This window comes from Oncorhynchus kisutch, linkage group LG11, assembly GCF_002021735.2.
Source record: "Oncorhynchus kisutch isolate 150728-3 linkage group LG11, Okis_V2, whole genome shotgun sequence".
Taxonomy (NCBI): domain Eukaryota; kingdom Metazoa; phylum Chordata; class Actinopteri; order Salmoniformes; family Salmonidae; genus Oncorhynchus; species Oncorhynchus kisutch.
The window spans coordinates 58,961,434-58,977,074 of record NC_034184.2 but is presented as its reverse complement, the minus strand read 5'-3'; the positions used below and the strand labels follow the sequence as shown (position 1 = coordinate 58,977,074).

The 15,641-nt window shown below is 46.1% G+C and overlaps 1 protein-coding gene across 2 annotated transcripts in view; it reads right to left on the bottom strand.

Annotated features, from left to right (window-relative positions):
• dlgap1b (discs, large (Drosophila) homolog-associated protein 1b) overlaps window positions 1–15,641 on the bottom strand; it is a 269,804-nt gene that overhangs the window by 123,578 nt on the left and 130,585 nt on the right. For both annotated transcript variants that reach the window (XM_031835966.1, XM_031835967.1), the window contains exons 3-4: window positions 9,637–10,771; window positions 6,759–6,976 (exon numbers count right to left, since the gene is read on the bottom strand). In XM_031835966.1, the coding sequence (XP_031691826.1) occupies window positions 6,759–6,976; window positions 9,637–10,695 (1,277 nt within the window). In that variant the 5' untranslated portion in view covers window positions 10,696–10,771. The remainder of the gene's footprint in view (window positions 1–6,758; window positions 6,977–9,636; window positions 10,772–15,641) is intronic.

Sequence of the window (15,641 nt, the reverse complement as noted above, 5' to 3'; positions counted from 1 at the left end):
TTTTTATACCCTAGTGAAACATTAAGTGATGTAATGGCTCATTATGGTTCCTTAAGACTTAGATAAACTTAAATAAGTGGAATTTAATTTGTGGTTTACTTTGGTAGATGTTATTTACAATAATCTTTACATTTTTATGGTTGCAGGGACAGTTTTGAGTAGCTTGGATGAAAAGGTGCCCATTGTAAACGGCCAGCTCCTCAGTCTCAGTTGCTAATACAGTGGGGCATAAAAGTATTTAGTCAGCCACCAATTGTGCAAGTTCTCCCACTTAAAAAGATGAGAGAGGCTTGTAATTTTCATCATAGGTACACTTCAACTATGACAGACAATCCAGAAAATCACATTGTAGGATTTTTTATGAATTTATTTGCAAATTATGGTGGAAAATAAGTATTTGGTCAATAACAAAAGTTTATCTCAATACTTTGTTATATACCCTTTGTTGGCCATGACAGAGGTCAAACATTTTCTGTAAGTCTTCACAAGGTTTTCACACACTGTTGCTGGTATTTGGCCCATTCCTCCATGCAGATCTCCTCTAGAGCCGTGATGTTTTGGGGCTATTGCTGGGCAACATGGACTTTCAATTCCCTCCAAAGATTTTCTATGGGGTTGAGATCTGGAGACTGGCTAGGCCACTCCAGGACCTTGAAATGCTTCTTACGAAGCCACTCCTTCGTTGCCCGGGCGTTTGGTATCATTGTCATGCTGAAAGACCCAGCCACGTTTCATCTTTAATGCCCTTGCTGATGGAAGGAGGTTTTCACTCAAAATCTCACGATACATGGCCCCATTCATTCTTTCCTTTACACTGATCAGTCGTCCTGGTCCCTTTGCAGAAAAACAGCCCCAAAGCATGATGTTTCCACCCCCATGCTTCACAGTAGGTATGGTGTTCTTTGGATACAACTCAGCATTCTTTGTCCTCCAAACACGACGAGTTGATTTTTTACCAAAAAGTTCTATTTTGGTGTCATATGGTCAGATGAAATTCTCTCAATCTTCTTCTGGATCATCCAAATGCTCTCTAGCAAACTTCAGACGGGCCTGGGCATGTACAGAGCAGGGGGACACGTCTGGCACTGCAGGATTTGAGACCCTGGCAGCGTAGTGTGTTACTGATGGTAGGCTTTGTTACTTTGGTCCCAGCTCTCTGCAGGTCATTCACTAGGTCCCCCCGTGTGGTTCTGGGATATTTGCTCACCATTGATCATTTTGACCCCACGGGGTTAGATCTTGCGTGGAGCCCCAGATCGAGGGAGATTATCAGTGGTCTTGTATGTCTTCCATTTCCTAATAATTGCTCCCACAGTTGATTTCTCCAAACCAAGCACCTTACCCATTGCAGATTCAGTCTTCCCAGCCTGGTGCAGGTCTACAATTTTGTTTCTGGTGACAGCTCTTTGGTCTTGGCCATAGTGGAGTTTGGAGTGTGACTGTTTGAAGTTGTGGACAGGTGTCTTTTATACTGATAACAAGTTCAAACAGGTGCCATTAATACAGGTAACGAGTGGAGGACAGAGGAGCCTCTTAAAGAAGTAGTTACAGGTCTGTGAGAGCCAGAAATCTTGCTTGTTTGTAGGTGACCAAATACTTATTTTCCACCATAATTTGAAAATAAATTCATAAAAAATCCTACAATGTGATTTTCTGGATTTTTTTACTCATTTTGTCTGTCATAGTTGAAGTGTACCTATGATGAAAATTACAGGCCTCTCTCATCTTTTTAAGTGGGAGAACTTGCACAATTGGTGGCTGACTAAATACTTTTTTGCCCCACTGTATATGGACGGAATTAATCGAACAAAAGGACCATTTGTGATGTTTATGGGACTTATTGGAATGCCAACAGAAGAAGCTCGTCAAAGGTAAGGCATGATTTATATTTTTAGTTCTGCGTTTTGTGTCGCGCCTGCAGGGTTGAAATATGTTTTTTTCTCTTTTGTTTACGGAGGTGTTATCCTCAGATAATAGCATTGTTTGCTTTTGCTGAAAAGCCTTTTTGAAATCTGACATGTTGGCTGGATTCACAACACGTGTAGCTTTCATTTGGTATTTTACATGTGTGATTTCATGAAAGTTTGATTTGGATAGGAATTTATTTGAATTTGGAGCTCTGCATTTTCTCTGGCTTTTGGCCAAGTGGGATGCTACCGTCCCACATATCCCAGAGAGGTTAAATCAATACATTTATTTTGGTTGGTTCCATTGAAACATTAATAAAGTACAGTATTTCTCACATGTTGGTATTTAGAGTTTCTCTATAATTATATGGTTTATATTTGTTAAAGCATTGTTTGTGCATTGCCAGTCAGGGGTACCAGTCATTTTGGAGCCCACTGTATATACTTTTGATACTTACTGTAAGTACATTTAAAACCAAATATTTTCAGACTTTTACTGGGTAGTATTTTACTGGGTGACTTTCACATGAGTCATTTTCTTTCAAGGTATCTTGAAAATGGTGTACTTATTCCACCACTGCCATTGGGATGATGAACTGTAAAGCTATCTGAAGAAGAAAATGAAGAGACACCAGAAGATTGAGTGCCAGGGAGGAAAAGGGGGATATCTAGTCAGTTGTACAACTGAATGCATTCAACTGAATTGTGTTTTCGGTATTTAACCCAACCCCTCTGAATCAGAGAGGTGTGGAGGGCTGCCATAATCAACATCCACGGCGCTCAGAGGACAGTGGGTTAACTCTCTTGCTCAGAACAACATATTCTTACCTTGTCAGCTCGGGGATTCGATCCAGCAACCTTTCTGTTACTGGCCCAAAGCTCTAACCACTTGGCAAGGGAGGGGGTTGGTCAACTGTGCCAGTAATTGATTGAGACAGGTCCAAAATAAATTACTTGGGGTATCAAGTTGATTGTGGAGGTCTACACACTGCAAAATGTATATTATAAATTTATATATAAATGTATATATAATTTAGACTAGGAATGCATTGAGATACTGATCTGTAATTATGACCGTGACGAGAAAAGTTCATGTTAGAATTATGGATAACTATAATGTTTGTTAAAGTAAATGTAGGGGTGAACCAGCCAGGACTAAGCATTTTTAGGACTAAGCAAATCAAATTGTATTTGTCACATGCACCGAATACAACAGATGTAGGTAGACCTTACAGTGAAATGCTTACTTACAAGTCCTTAAAGCTTGGTCGCAATGGGTCTTCCAAATGGACAATAACCCCAAGCATACTTCCAAAGTTGTGGCTAAATGGCTTAAACAATTTAAAGGCGATGCTACCAAATACTAATTGAGTGTATGTAAACTTCTGACCAAATGGGAATATGATGAAATAAATAAATGCTGAAATAAATCATTCTCTCTACAATTATTCTGACATTTCACATTCTTAAAATAAAGTGGTGATCCTAACTGACCTAAAACTCTTATCACCCAATGGGAGCCATCGACATGGCTGGCTAGCCTACCTTCAAAGGACCGTCATCCAGAGTGAACAACAGGAGAAGACATGGGTCCGGATCATTTTCGGCCAATCCTTCCTAAGGAGGGATGGTTCCGGCAGAGATAAATGGCGAACAAAGGGATTCACACGTAAATACATGAATGATTTCTTACTTCAAACGGGCGGCAGTTCGTGTGCAAAGTATAGGATTTACTGAGAATAGTTTCTCTCTCCCTCCCTCTTGTCTGTTTTATGGATGTTTCATTCGGGAGATGGTAACTCTTTAAACAAATGCTCTTGTGGTGCCCCAAATCCTATTGAGTTAATTGTTACATGAATACTTTAAATTGGGTAACAATTAAACATAATTTGTTGATTAAATAAATAACAGTCAACAGATTAATGAAAGTAAAGTCACGACAATGCCCAGAATTCATTGTGATCCTGGACTTACTGACGGGCTGCCCCCAGGTGGTAAGGGTAGGCAACAACACATCTGCCACGCTGATCCTCAACGCCGGTTGCCCTCAGGAGTGCATGAAAAGTGGTAGGCCTGATCACCGACAACGATGAGACAGCCTATAGGGAGGAGGTCAAAGACCTGTCAGTGTGGTGCCAGGCCAACAACCTCTCCCTCAATGTATTTGTATTTATTAGGGATCCGCATTAACTGCAGCTACTCTTCCAGGGGTCCAAACATACCGAAGCACCCACATTACATATAAAACAAAAGATAAAACACTAAACTATGTTTGTACTGAATGATTTAAAGATACAACAGTACATCATTTAACATCCCTACATCACCCAACATAGCCGCAGGATCCCAAATAAAATACAAGTATATAAAAACACTGTCAGCTTAAAAAAACAACATACAGAGGTCTCTCGTTCAGCTTTGTGAGGAAGACAAAGAAGATGATCGTGGACTACAGGAAAAGGAGGGCCAAACAGACCCCCATTTGCATCGACAGAGCTGAAGTGGAGCGGGTTGAGAGCTTCAAGTTCCTTGGTGTTCACATCACCAACGAACTATCATTGTCCAAACACACCAAGGCAGTTGTGAAGAGGGCACTACAACACCTTTTCCCCCACAGCAGACTGAAACGATTTAGCATGGGCCCCCAGATTCTCAAAAGTTCTACAGCTGCACCATCGAGAGCTGGTTGTATCACCGCCTGGTATGGCAACTGAGGAGGGAAATCTGACCGGAATCGGAATCTGACCGTAAGGCACAACAGACGGTAGTGCGTACGGCTCACTGGGGCCAAGCTTCCTGCCATCCAGGACCTATATACCAGGCGGTGTCAGAGGAAGGCCCAAAAACTGGTGAAAGACTCCAGTCACCCAAGTCATGGACTGTTCTCTCTGCTACCGCATGGCAAGCGGTACCGGAGCGCCAAGTCTAGGTCCAACAGGCTCCTTAACAGCTTCTACCCCCAAGCTATAAGACTGCTGAACAATTAATCAAATAGCCACCCGGACTATTTACATTGACCCCCCCCCCCCCCCCCCCCCCTTTGTTTTTACACTGCTGCTACTCGCTGTTTATCATCTATGCATAGACACTTTACCCCTACCTACATGTACAAATTACCTCAACTAACCTGTACCCCCGCACATTTACTCGGTACCGGGCCCCCTGTATATAACCTCATTATTGTTATGTAATTCTACTGTGTTACTTTTTATTTTTACTTTAGTTTATTTCGTAAATATTATATTTCTTGAACTGAACTGCACTGTTGGTTAAGGGCTTGTAAGTAAGCATTTCACAGTTCACTGTTGTATTCGGTGCATGTGATAAATCACATTTGATTTGATTTGACACTCCTCCACCGAGCTGACTACCTTCCACTGTGTTCTGGGTTAACAGCCAGTCTTGGCTCAGTGGACTCCAAGCCAGACCAAAGCTCCTGTGGTGGACGAGTGGTTCAGGCGCTCAGACGAGGTATGGAACAATGCCCACATGAGACTCCAGCCCACCACCAGAAAGAGCAGGCGAATTGCCACCGCAGTGAGACTCCCGTGTTCCATCCTGGTGAACATGTTTGGCTCTCCACCAGGAACCTCCCGCTCCGCCTACCCTGTAAGAAGCTGAGTCCCCGGTTCGTGGGGCCGTTCAAGGTCCTCCGGAAGGCCAACGAGGTAACTTACAGATTACAACTCCCCACTAAGTAACGGATCTCACCATCTTTTCATGTTTCCCTCCTCAGGCTGGTGGTTCCTAGTCCTCTGGCTGATGCCGTCCCCAATGACATCCCTCAGCCTCCCTTGGACATCGAGGGGCGCTCCGTCTATGCTATCAGATCACTCCTGGACTCCCGATGTCGTGGGGATCGGCTCCAGTAACTGGTGGTCTGGGAGGGGTAAGATCCAGAGGAGCAGTGTTGGGTTCCGGTGGATGCCATTCTAGATCCCAACATCATCCAAGAATTCCACCTCGGGTCCGTCCTCCTGGCCGGCGTCGTCCTCTCCAGTACTCGACGTCGCAGGTTTACTAACCACCTGTCCTGGCAACCATCTTTACGCACACCTGCGTCTCATCAGTCACACCTGGACTTCATTTCTCCCTTGATTAATTACCCTTTATATAGCACTATTTTGTTATCAGTCAGCAGCTAGTATTGTTTGTGTTTCCATGTCAGACGCTTCTCTTGTTTTGTATCGCTCATTGTTATTAAACTCCCTAACTACACCTGCTCCCTGACTCCATTACATACGCTGCATATGATTTCCCTGTGATGCTCAGAGGCTGAGGAACACCGATCTGAAATGAATTTGATCCACAGTTTGACACCAGCAATTTGACCTATGTAACCTTTGAACCCAGAAACAAGCTGCTTTCTGCACGGGAAGGGTGCAACCAAGCCGATCACTTAGATATACTGCAAGTATGATCTGAAGTAAATTTGACATTGACCTTGATCTTTATGCTAGAGACAAATGGTTTTCTGTGCAGTAGAGCTTTACCAATGATGATCACAAGGATATAAGTATGTTTTCCCTGTGATGTTCAGAGTCAGAGGGACAGTGATCCGAAGTTTGGCAAAAGAAATGCAAAAAATGTCATAATCTGATTGATTTACGACTTTGGTACAGTAATCAAACATTTGGGTATACATTTTGAACAGTTGGGACGATCAACTCAGGGGAAAAGGCATATGGAAGAGGACATTCTCAGCTACTAGAAAGTACATTTTGGCAGGGTAAAATCATATATTTTTGTACTTACTGTGTGGGTCAAATTAACTCGGAACATAAACGGTGTCGGCCAAATCGAACATAAGGGAAGAGCTACTTCTGCCATGGCCTTGATGTAGCTACTCACTTGAGGGTGGTCATCTCGGTGAGCGATGGCTGTGTGGCCTTCAGGTAGCTGGCCCGGCGTGCCTGCACCTTTGGCGAGGGCTTGGGGCTGCAGTCTGAGTCACCGCTGTCTTCTTCTGCCATGGCCTTGATGTAGCTGCCACTGCGCATCCGCCGACATGGGATCTCCTCATCCTTCCCCAGGGGCGAGAATCCCCCACTCCACTCGTCCTGGGGCACCTGTGGGTCGAAGACCGTGAGAACATGCCAGTGACCGTTGTCAGAGCGATGACCCACTCATTTAAACACCCAACTCTGAACCCTGGCTGAACCCTGTCCCAGCCAATCCCAGCCCGGGAATAGGATTGTCCAAACAATGCTCTATATCCACCCAGCCGCCAACCGCTGAAATCACAGCACTGATCAATGGTAACCGCGAATGTTACTCTGAATGGGGTGTATTAGAACCATACCAATAGAGTGTAGAGACCAGAGGCCCTCCTTTGTGCTGCTCCCAGTCGCATATCAAACTGAGGAGTGAACTGTTTGGACTGAAATGTCTTAACTCTCCAACCCTGTCTGTCTGTCTTAATGAATGTGTAAAAAGAGGCAGGCAAAGAAGACATCTCCGCCGGAGAGAATAAACAAAGGAAGTTGTGTTCTGCCCCAGCGCTGCTGGTCTCCAGTGTGAGTGGCTTTTAGGGGGGTTGATGTGGAGGCAAAAGGCAGAGAGGAGCACTACGGAGAGAAGATTGCATCCCAAATGGCCTATACGGCTCTGGATAAAAGTAGTGCACTATATAGGGAATAGGGTGTCATTTAGAATAGAAGCAGAGTGTCTGAATAATCAATGGCATGAGAATCATTCAACAGGCCGTTTACTAGGGAGACAACTCGTTTTTGACCTCAGGGTTAACAAGCGAAAACGCCAAAGAGAGAGAATATCTAGGAACTGGTGAGGACTCGAATGACACCAATTATATGCCACAAGTGTCAACTCATCCTACGTCATTGGTATGTCATCCAAAGTGCCCACTTCATTTGAGGGCTGAGGGGAGAGGGTGTGTCTTTTACATGTTTGGAATGCAGCCAATGTCTCTTGTCATCTAAAACAGAAACAAACATAACACCCTGCCAAATAAAGCTAAGGTATTACACAAACAGAGGGACTGTACGGCCATCTACATTCGGGAGGTTCAATACACTGCCGAGGAACTTTGACCCTGGGAGGAGATTGGCTGAGTGTCAATGTGTGTGTGTGTGTGTGCATGCGTGTGTGTGTGAATGGGGACAACTGTAAGTGTGTGTGAACGGTGAGATGCGGAAAACAAGATCACATCGCAGCAGGAGAATTAAACAACATGTCACTCCAAATCGAAAAAGAAGTTCTGCTTCTTTTTCGAATTTCAAAAGTGCTCGCCTGTGAAAAGTGTCCTGTCTCTTCTTTGACAGTGCTTCTTTTTTTCTTCCCTCGCTCTGTTCAAGAAAGAGAGCGGCAGCTTTTTTTCAGGTCGGGACAGGAGGAATGCTGCTACTGCTGCAAGAACACCACCCGTCCTTGATCTGATCGATTGGAGAAGCTGTTAAAATGCATGGCTGCAAAGATCTCTCTCTTAGTCCTTCTTACTTTCTCTCTCTCTTCCAGTCTTTCTCTCTCCACACTGTCTCTATTTCCCTCTCTCTCCGTGTCTCAGTGTCTCTCTCTCTGTGTATCCGTGTCTCTGTATCTCTCCCTCTCTCTCTCCGTGTCTCTCTGTCTCTCTCTCTCTCTCCCTCTCTCTCTCTCTCTCTCTCTCTCTCTCTCTCTCTCTCCGTGTCTCTTTCTCTCTCTCCGTGTCTCTCTCTCACTCTCTCTGTCTCTCTCTCTCTCCGTGTCTCTCTCTGTCTGTCTCTTTCTCTCTTCATGCCTCTCTCCGTGTCTCTCTCGTTCTCCTATTATCTCTTAGTCCCTCTCTCGCTTTCTCTTCCTCGCCTCCCCCCGGGCTTCTGTTTGCAGTTCACCCAGTCAGATGAGGGGGATGTGTCCGAGTTGAATCATTTCCTCTTTCATCTTCTCCCAAACAAACAGAGAGCGAGAGAGAGAGAGCACAGTGGTGCCACCAGGCTCAGGGATATGTGCTTTTCTCCACTTTGCATTCATTCTGTTCCCCTCTCTCTGATCTTACGTCAGCAGCCCGTTCAGACTATGTCCACGTCCTGTGTATGGGATCATGCTGATTTCCAAGTAAATATACTGCATGCAGTGATTGTAAAAGATCAGCTTAAAGGCTAATCCAGTTGATAATATAAATAAGTAATGGCTCCACAAGCAATCCTTCCACATAGAAATCCACAAGCACAAACACAGTAATTTCAGCACCCAGAACCAAATCAGCTACAAGGCTGTCACAGGACATTACAAACACACATACATGTAATGATGTAAAGGACATGAGACAAATGAAATCCCCACAACCCGGGATGATATGGAACAGGATGCATCACCTTAAAGGTGAGGAGGATGACGTCTCACATTCAACACAAAGGAGGAAGTCTCATATTCAACACAAATAAGGGCGTCTCACATTCAACACATGAGGACATCTAACATTCAACACAATTGATGATGTCTCACATTCAACACAAATGAGAACGTCTCACATTCAACACAAATGAGGATGTGTCACATTAAAAAAAAATTGTCCCCAAAGAGTGGCTGATAGAGAGAGAGAGATTAAGTCTGCTCCTCCGTACCTCCTCTCCTCTCCCCTTCTCCATCTCTGTCTCAAGGGACAATGGACATGCAGGGGACCAGGGGTCTCCACACACACATATGAGTCTCTGGGAGGACATGGATGGATGGATGGATATGGAGGTGTGAAGATGGAAGTTCTGGAGAAGAAGAAGGGTTGTTGTCATACCTGGAGGAATTGAAAGGTTGGGCGGCCCCCCTGCTGGCAGGTCTCAGCCTTGACAAGGGCTTTGTCCAGGTTGACCGATGCCTTCTGGTAGACCTCCCTTGCCCTGCTGACCGTCAGCGTGGATGACCAAGAGCTCTTCTTCAGCAGCTGGCCAGTTCCGTCCATGCCCGTGCCCAGTCCTGGCAACCCGGCGCACGTAGAACACTTGACGTCATTGTTGCTCCGCGACGTCTTCAGCGAGTGAGCGCTGATGGTGTTGTACTGCTCCATGAAGTACTGTGACTGGGACTTCTCTGGGTGGCGGCCCATGGTCATCACCCCTGAGGGCATGCCTCCTGGGCTGGGGCTGTGGTGATGGTACAGGCACATCTCACGGTCCAGGGTGTCGTCCGAGCTCCAGTAGCCTGAGATGGCCGAGCGCATCTTGGGCTCCGACCTACTGCGGTCTTTGCTCTTGCTGCGCTTGCTGCTGTGCTTCAGGGTGCCTGAATTGGAGGGCGGGTCGTCGGGGCTGGCCTTGCCCCCGTTCACCCTGCCCCCCGATGGGCCCTCCAGGGAGTGGGACTTGGTGAAGAGTTTCTGGACCGAGTGGACAAGATGGCGGATCCTTCCAGGGCTGTCACTGCGCTGGTGCTCCATCGCTGTGCGCTTGTACTGCAGCGTGTGGTAGCCGTCGTGCCGCACCGGCGCCTGCCGCTCAAACTGCTCCAGAAGATTTGGTGGAATTCGGTTGTTGCTTCCTCCTCCTCCACCACCGCCCCCCTTAATGCTTCCCCCTTGGCCTCCGGTGTAAGGCACCACAGCACACTCATCCTTCAGTTCGTGGTGGGAGCTGTATTGTCTTCGGGGGAAGGTGCTGCTAGCCAGGTCAGGGTAGGGCCCGCACTCAGACTGGAAGGAGCTTCGCTGGGCATAGTACGGGTGGTCCGCCGGGTGGGCATCGCCTGGATTCAGCAGGTAGGGCCGGGCTTGGCGCCCCAGGGTCATGGAGTCATAGGAGGGGTCACAGGTCACTGTGTGATGGTGTCTCCGGCTACTCGACAAGCCTTTCATTGTCATTGTCACAGATCAGGGTACAGACGCATCCAACTGCTGCGGAGGACGTCCGGAACCCGGAGAGGGGCTAAAATAAGCTCTGTGGACACACACAGACCCGGACAGAACAGACAAACAGAGCGACAACAGAAAGAGACAAACAAAGAGACACAGAGCAAGAGGGAGAGAAACGGAGAGGGAGAGAATTACTAGTGCACACATATTTGCATAGGCTCTTAGCATAGTCATTGTCTAAAGCTGATGAGAATATCTTTTGGCACTCCTCGGCAGACGAGAACAGACAGCGCTGTTGACACTGGTAGTCGTATTCATCTCTTTCCTCTGTCATTCAAGGCTATCTAAATATAGCAGGCGGTTCATTTTGCATGCATTTCCTGACTTCCGATTCGCTCCTCAAGCTTGTCTTCAAACATTTATGTTTGCTCTGGTGAATTTGATTACACCAGGGGGGGAAAAAGAGACAGAGGGGGAGAAAAGCGGGGGTTGAGTTAGAGAATTAAAGTGTGAGAGGGAGCAAGAATAGTGCCCTTCTAGTTCCATCTCAGGCATATGCTTGAATTTAATACGGTAGATGGGTTTGTTTCCGCTAAGAAGAATGAGAGGGAGCAAGCTCCAATAACTAGTCAGGGAATAGTCACCCAATTCAGTCCCTTTTTCAGGACTCTTTCAAAGATCATTCGTAAAAATCCTAATAACTTCACAGATCGTGATTGTAAAGGGTTTAAACACTGTTTCCTATGCTTGTTCAATGAACCATAAACAATTCATGAACATGCATCTGTGGAACGGTTGTTAAGACACTAACAGCTTACAGACGGTAGGCGATTAAGGTCACATTTATGAAAACTTAGGACACTAAAGAGGCCTTTCTACTGACTCTGAAAAACACCAAAATAAAGATGCGCAGGGTCCCTGCTCATCTGCGTGAACATGCCTTAGCCATGCTGCAAGGAGGCATGAGGACTGCAGATGTGGCCAGGGCAATACATTGCAATGTCCGTACTGTGAGACGTCTAAGACAGCGCTGCAGGGAGACAGGACGGACAGCTGATCGTCCTCACAGTGGCAGACCATGTGTAACAACATCTGCACAGGATCGGTACATCCGAACATTACACCTGCGGGACAGGTACAGGATGGCAGCAACAACTGTCCGAGGAACGCACAATCCCTCCATCAGTGCTTAGACTGTCCGCAATAGTCTGAGAGAGGCTGGACTGAGGGCTTGCAGGCCTGTAGTAAGGCAGGTTCTCACCAGACATCACCGGCAACAATGTCGCCTATGGGCACAAACCCACCGTCGCTGGACCAGACAGGACTGGCAAAAATTGCTCTTCACTGATGAGTCACGGTTTTGTCTCACCAGGGGTGATGGTCGGATTTGCGTATATCGACGATGGAATGAGCATTACACTGAGGACTGTACTCTGGAGCGGGATCAATTTGGAGGTGGGGGGTCCACTGTGCGTTACAGGGAAGACATCCTCCTCCCTCATGTGGTACCCTTCCTGCAGGCTCATCCTGACAGGACTCTCCAGCATGACAATTCCACCAGCCATACTGCTCGTTCTGTGCATGATTTCCTGCAAGACAGGAATGTCAGTGTTCTGCCATGGCCAGTGAAGAGCCCGGATCTCAATGCCATCTGGGACCTGTTGGATCGGAGGATGAGGGCTAGGGCCATTCCCCCCCAGAAATGTTCGGGAACTTGCAGGTGCCTTGGTGGAAGAGCGGGTTAACATCTCACAGGAAGAACTGGCAAATCTGGTTCAGTCCATGAGGAGGAGATGCACTGCAGTACTTAATGTAGCTGGTGGCCACATCAGATACTGACTGTTACTTTTCATTTTGACCACCCCCTCCTTTGTTCAGGGACACATTATTCCATTTCTGTTAGTCACATATCTGTGGAACTTGTTCAGCTTATGTCTCAGTTGTTGAATCTTGTTATGTTCATACAAATATTTACACATGTTAAGTTTGCTGAAAATAAACGCAGTTGACAGTGAGAGGAAGTTTCTTTTGTTGCTGTGTTTATATCCCTATGGGCCTATATTCACAAAATGTCTCAGAATAGGAGTGCTGATCTAGGATCTGGTCCTCCATGTCCATATTATCCCATTCATTATCATCTAAAAGGGAAAACTGATCCTAGATCGTCACTTATTCTGAGACACTTTTAATATTGGTCCTGATCTAAGTCCTTCCAGTCATTTGAGCTAGGCCAGATTGCAGGCTGCAGAGAGTGAGGTGGCTGCAGACAGAGTCCTGAGGCTCTACCTCTCCACTCCCTCTTCCTCCAGACTAATGGGCCTCTTCCTCCAGACTAATGGGCCTCTACAAGCCTGCAGAGCCTGGGTCACTGCAGCCAACAGGTAATAATAGCCCTTCCTCATATGGTGACATGAAAACAGTGGCATCCTTGAGGTCCTTTAACACCACCTTTAACACACAGAAACAGGATGCAGTATGCACAAACACACAGACACACGCACACACACACACACACACACACACACACACACACACACACACACACACACACACACACACACACACACACACACACACACACACACACACACACACACACACACACACACACACACACACACACACACACACACAGGATGCTGGAGAGGGGAGGACGGCTCATAATAATGACTGGAATGAATGGAATAGTATCAAACACAAGGCGACTATGTGTTTGATGTGTCAATACCATTCCATTTACTCCATTCCAGACATTAATATGAGCATGTCCCAAATCAGGGTGTCACCAGCCACCTGAGATACACACACACAGCTGCAAAAACTCCAACTGTCACTTAGTCCAATGGACTGGGAGGTGAGGATAATGGGAAAATAACAAGGGTGCAAGCACCCAGAGCAGAGCTCTGACAGAGCATAGCAGCACAGGCTTAGCTAGCAGAGGGAATTCATTACAGCGATTTATAACACGCAACCAAAGGCCACTGTGGTAAATAAAAGCAAGCAAAAGAGGGGAGGAAACCCAGCTAGCAATGAGGAATCGGCCCAGAAGCTGCCCTCTTCCAGGGGGCCGGAACTGATTAAATCGGCCCAGAATCAGGTGTTGGACTTGGCCCGGAATCAAAATGAATGACTGCCCAGAATCGGCCCAAGTACATCGGCCATTTCCGTCTACCGGAATTCAGCCAACTTTGCTGGCATTTTACCAGAATTCCGCCACAAGCCGCCCCAATGCAAATTTAAACAAACTCCCTGGCCCGCCACGGGAGTCGCTACAGAGCGATGGAAGAAAGACATCCGGGCCGGAAAAACCCGCTTCTAACTCGGACAATGCTGGGCCAATTGTGCGACGTCTCATGGCTCTCCCCGGTCGGGTCTCAAACCAGCATCTGTAGCAAAACAGTTTTCACTGCGGTGCAGTGCCTTTAGGTCACTGCGCCACTAGAGAGGCTCCGTCCACAAAGTTGTTCAATGCTCATCAATTGCCTTCCACAAAGTATCAAATTATTAAAATACTTCATACTTTTTTTTTGATCACAGAAACAATGAGAAAATATAGAAAAATAAATTGTGAAATGTTAATTATATAAAAAAAAAAGCCCATGTAATCATCTGCCAGAGAGTAGTCATCTGCCTCAATCGTCCCGAGCCCCAAGTAATACATTTGGCCCAGATAACTCACACCGGAATCGGCTTGAGCTCAATCCCCGCGTCCTAGCCATAAGTAATACTGCCGAACAGACTTGGGCCACGCGACGTCGGCAGAGTCTGACACTCAGCCGAGTGACCCGACTCTCAGCCGGTTCGGCCCAGATCCACTGTGCTAGCTGGCGAAGGAGGAAAGAAAAGTGCACTGGAGGAAACAAGTCAAACAACAAGAGAGACAGAAAACGGAGGAATGGAATTATATCAAAGCTGTGTAATAGGGTCTGTGTACAGTAGGGATTCATATTTTCCAGAAAATGTACCAAGTCTCAATACCGGAATAGTTCATATTTATCCCGAGAGTCCGGGGAAATACCGCATAAATTAAAGTGCCCAAATAGGAATTTCCCACTTCCAAAGTTCAAAGCCAAGATATGGTCACTATGCCAGGGTTCTCTTCAAATAAGAGGGCTACTGCGCCACCTTGTCGGCTTGCCTACAAATGAAACTGATATTTAGTAACGGCAGAGTAACTATCTTTGATCGCCAATGACATTGTTGTGAATTATGAAACAGGCCGTTCATGAACTCAGAGCGCAATCATGTCATGTTCCTCAATTAATTCAGCCAATATTTAGCAGGGGGCTATCTCGACCCAGAGTGCCCCTTGTAAAGTGTTGTGGAATCATACAAACTGCAGTCAAACATAAGGCAAATGACCAAAGTTGCTGAGCTTGCTAGATAACGAATGACACTGAATGACAGAATATCTCCTATATTTGGTCAAATCGTGTTGATGGTAATACAGACAGCAGATTAGCTCACGAATAACGTGAAGAGAGATGAAGAGTGGACATGAGTTTTAATATCAAGGTATCTTAACAGGGACCAACTCTGTTTTAAAATATTCATTGGGGCGGCAGGGTAGCCTAGTGGTTAGAGCGTTGGACTAGTAACCGGAAGGTTGTCGTTCTGCCCCTGAACAGGCAGTTAACCCACTGTTCCTAGGCCATCATTGAAAATTAGAATTTGTTCTTAACTGACTTGCCTAGTTAAATAAAGGTTAAAAAAATACAAATATCTACTCTCATACCGTCTGTTGACCACACATTCTCTACCGAAGCTCTCATATCGGCAGCAAGTACGAGACAGCGCAAAAGCAGGGAAAATGCTATGATGGTATTTGTATAAGCATAGGCCAAACATGTGCTTCGATAATGCAACCTATGCATTACAGAATAAAGTTAGAAATGTTCATCCAAGACACGAGTCAAGAGTTTGGGTTTACGTGGGATTGGGACTGGATAGGAAAA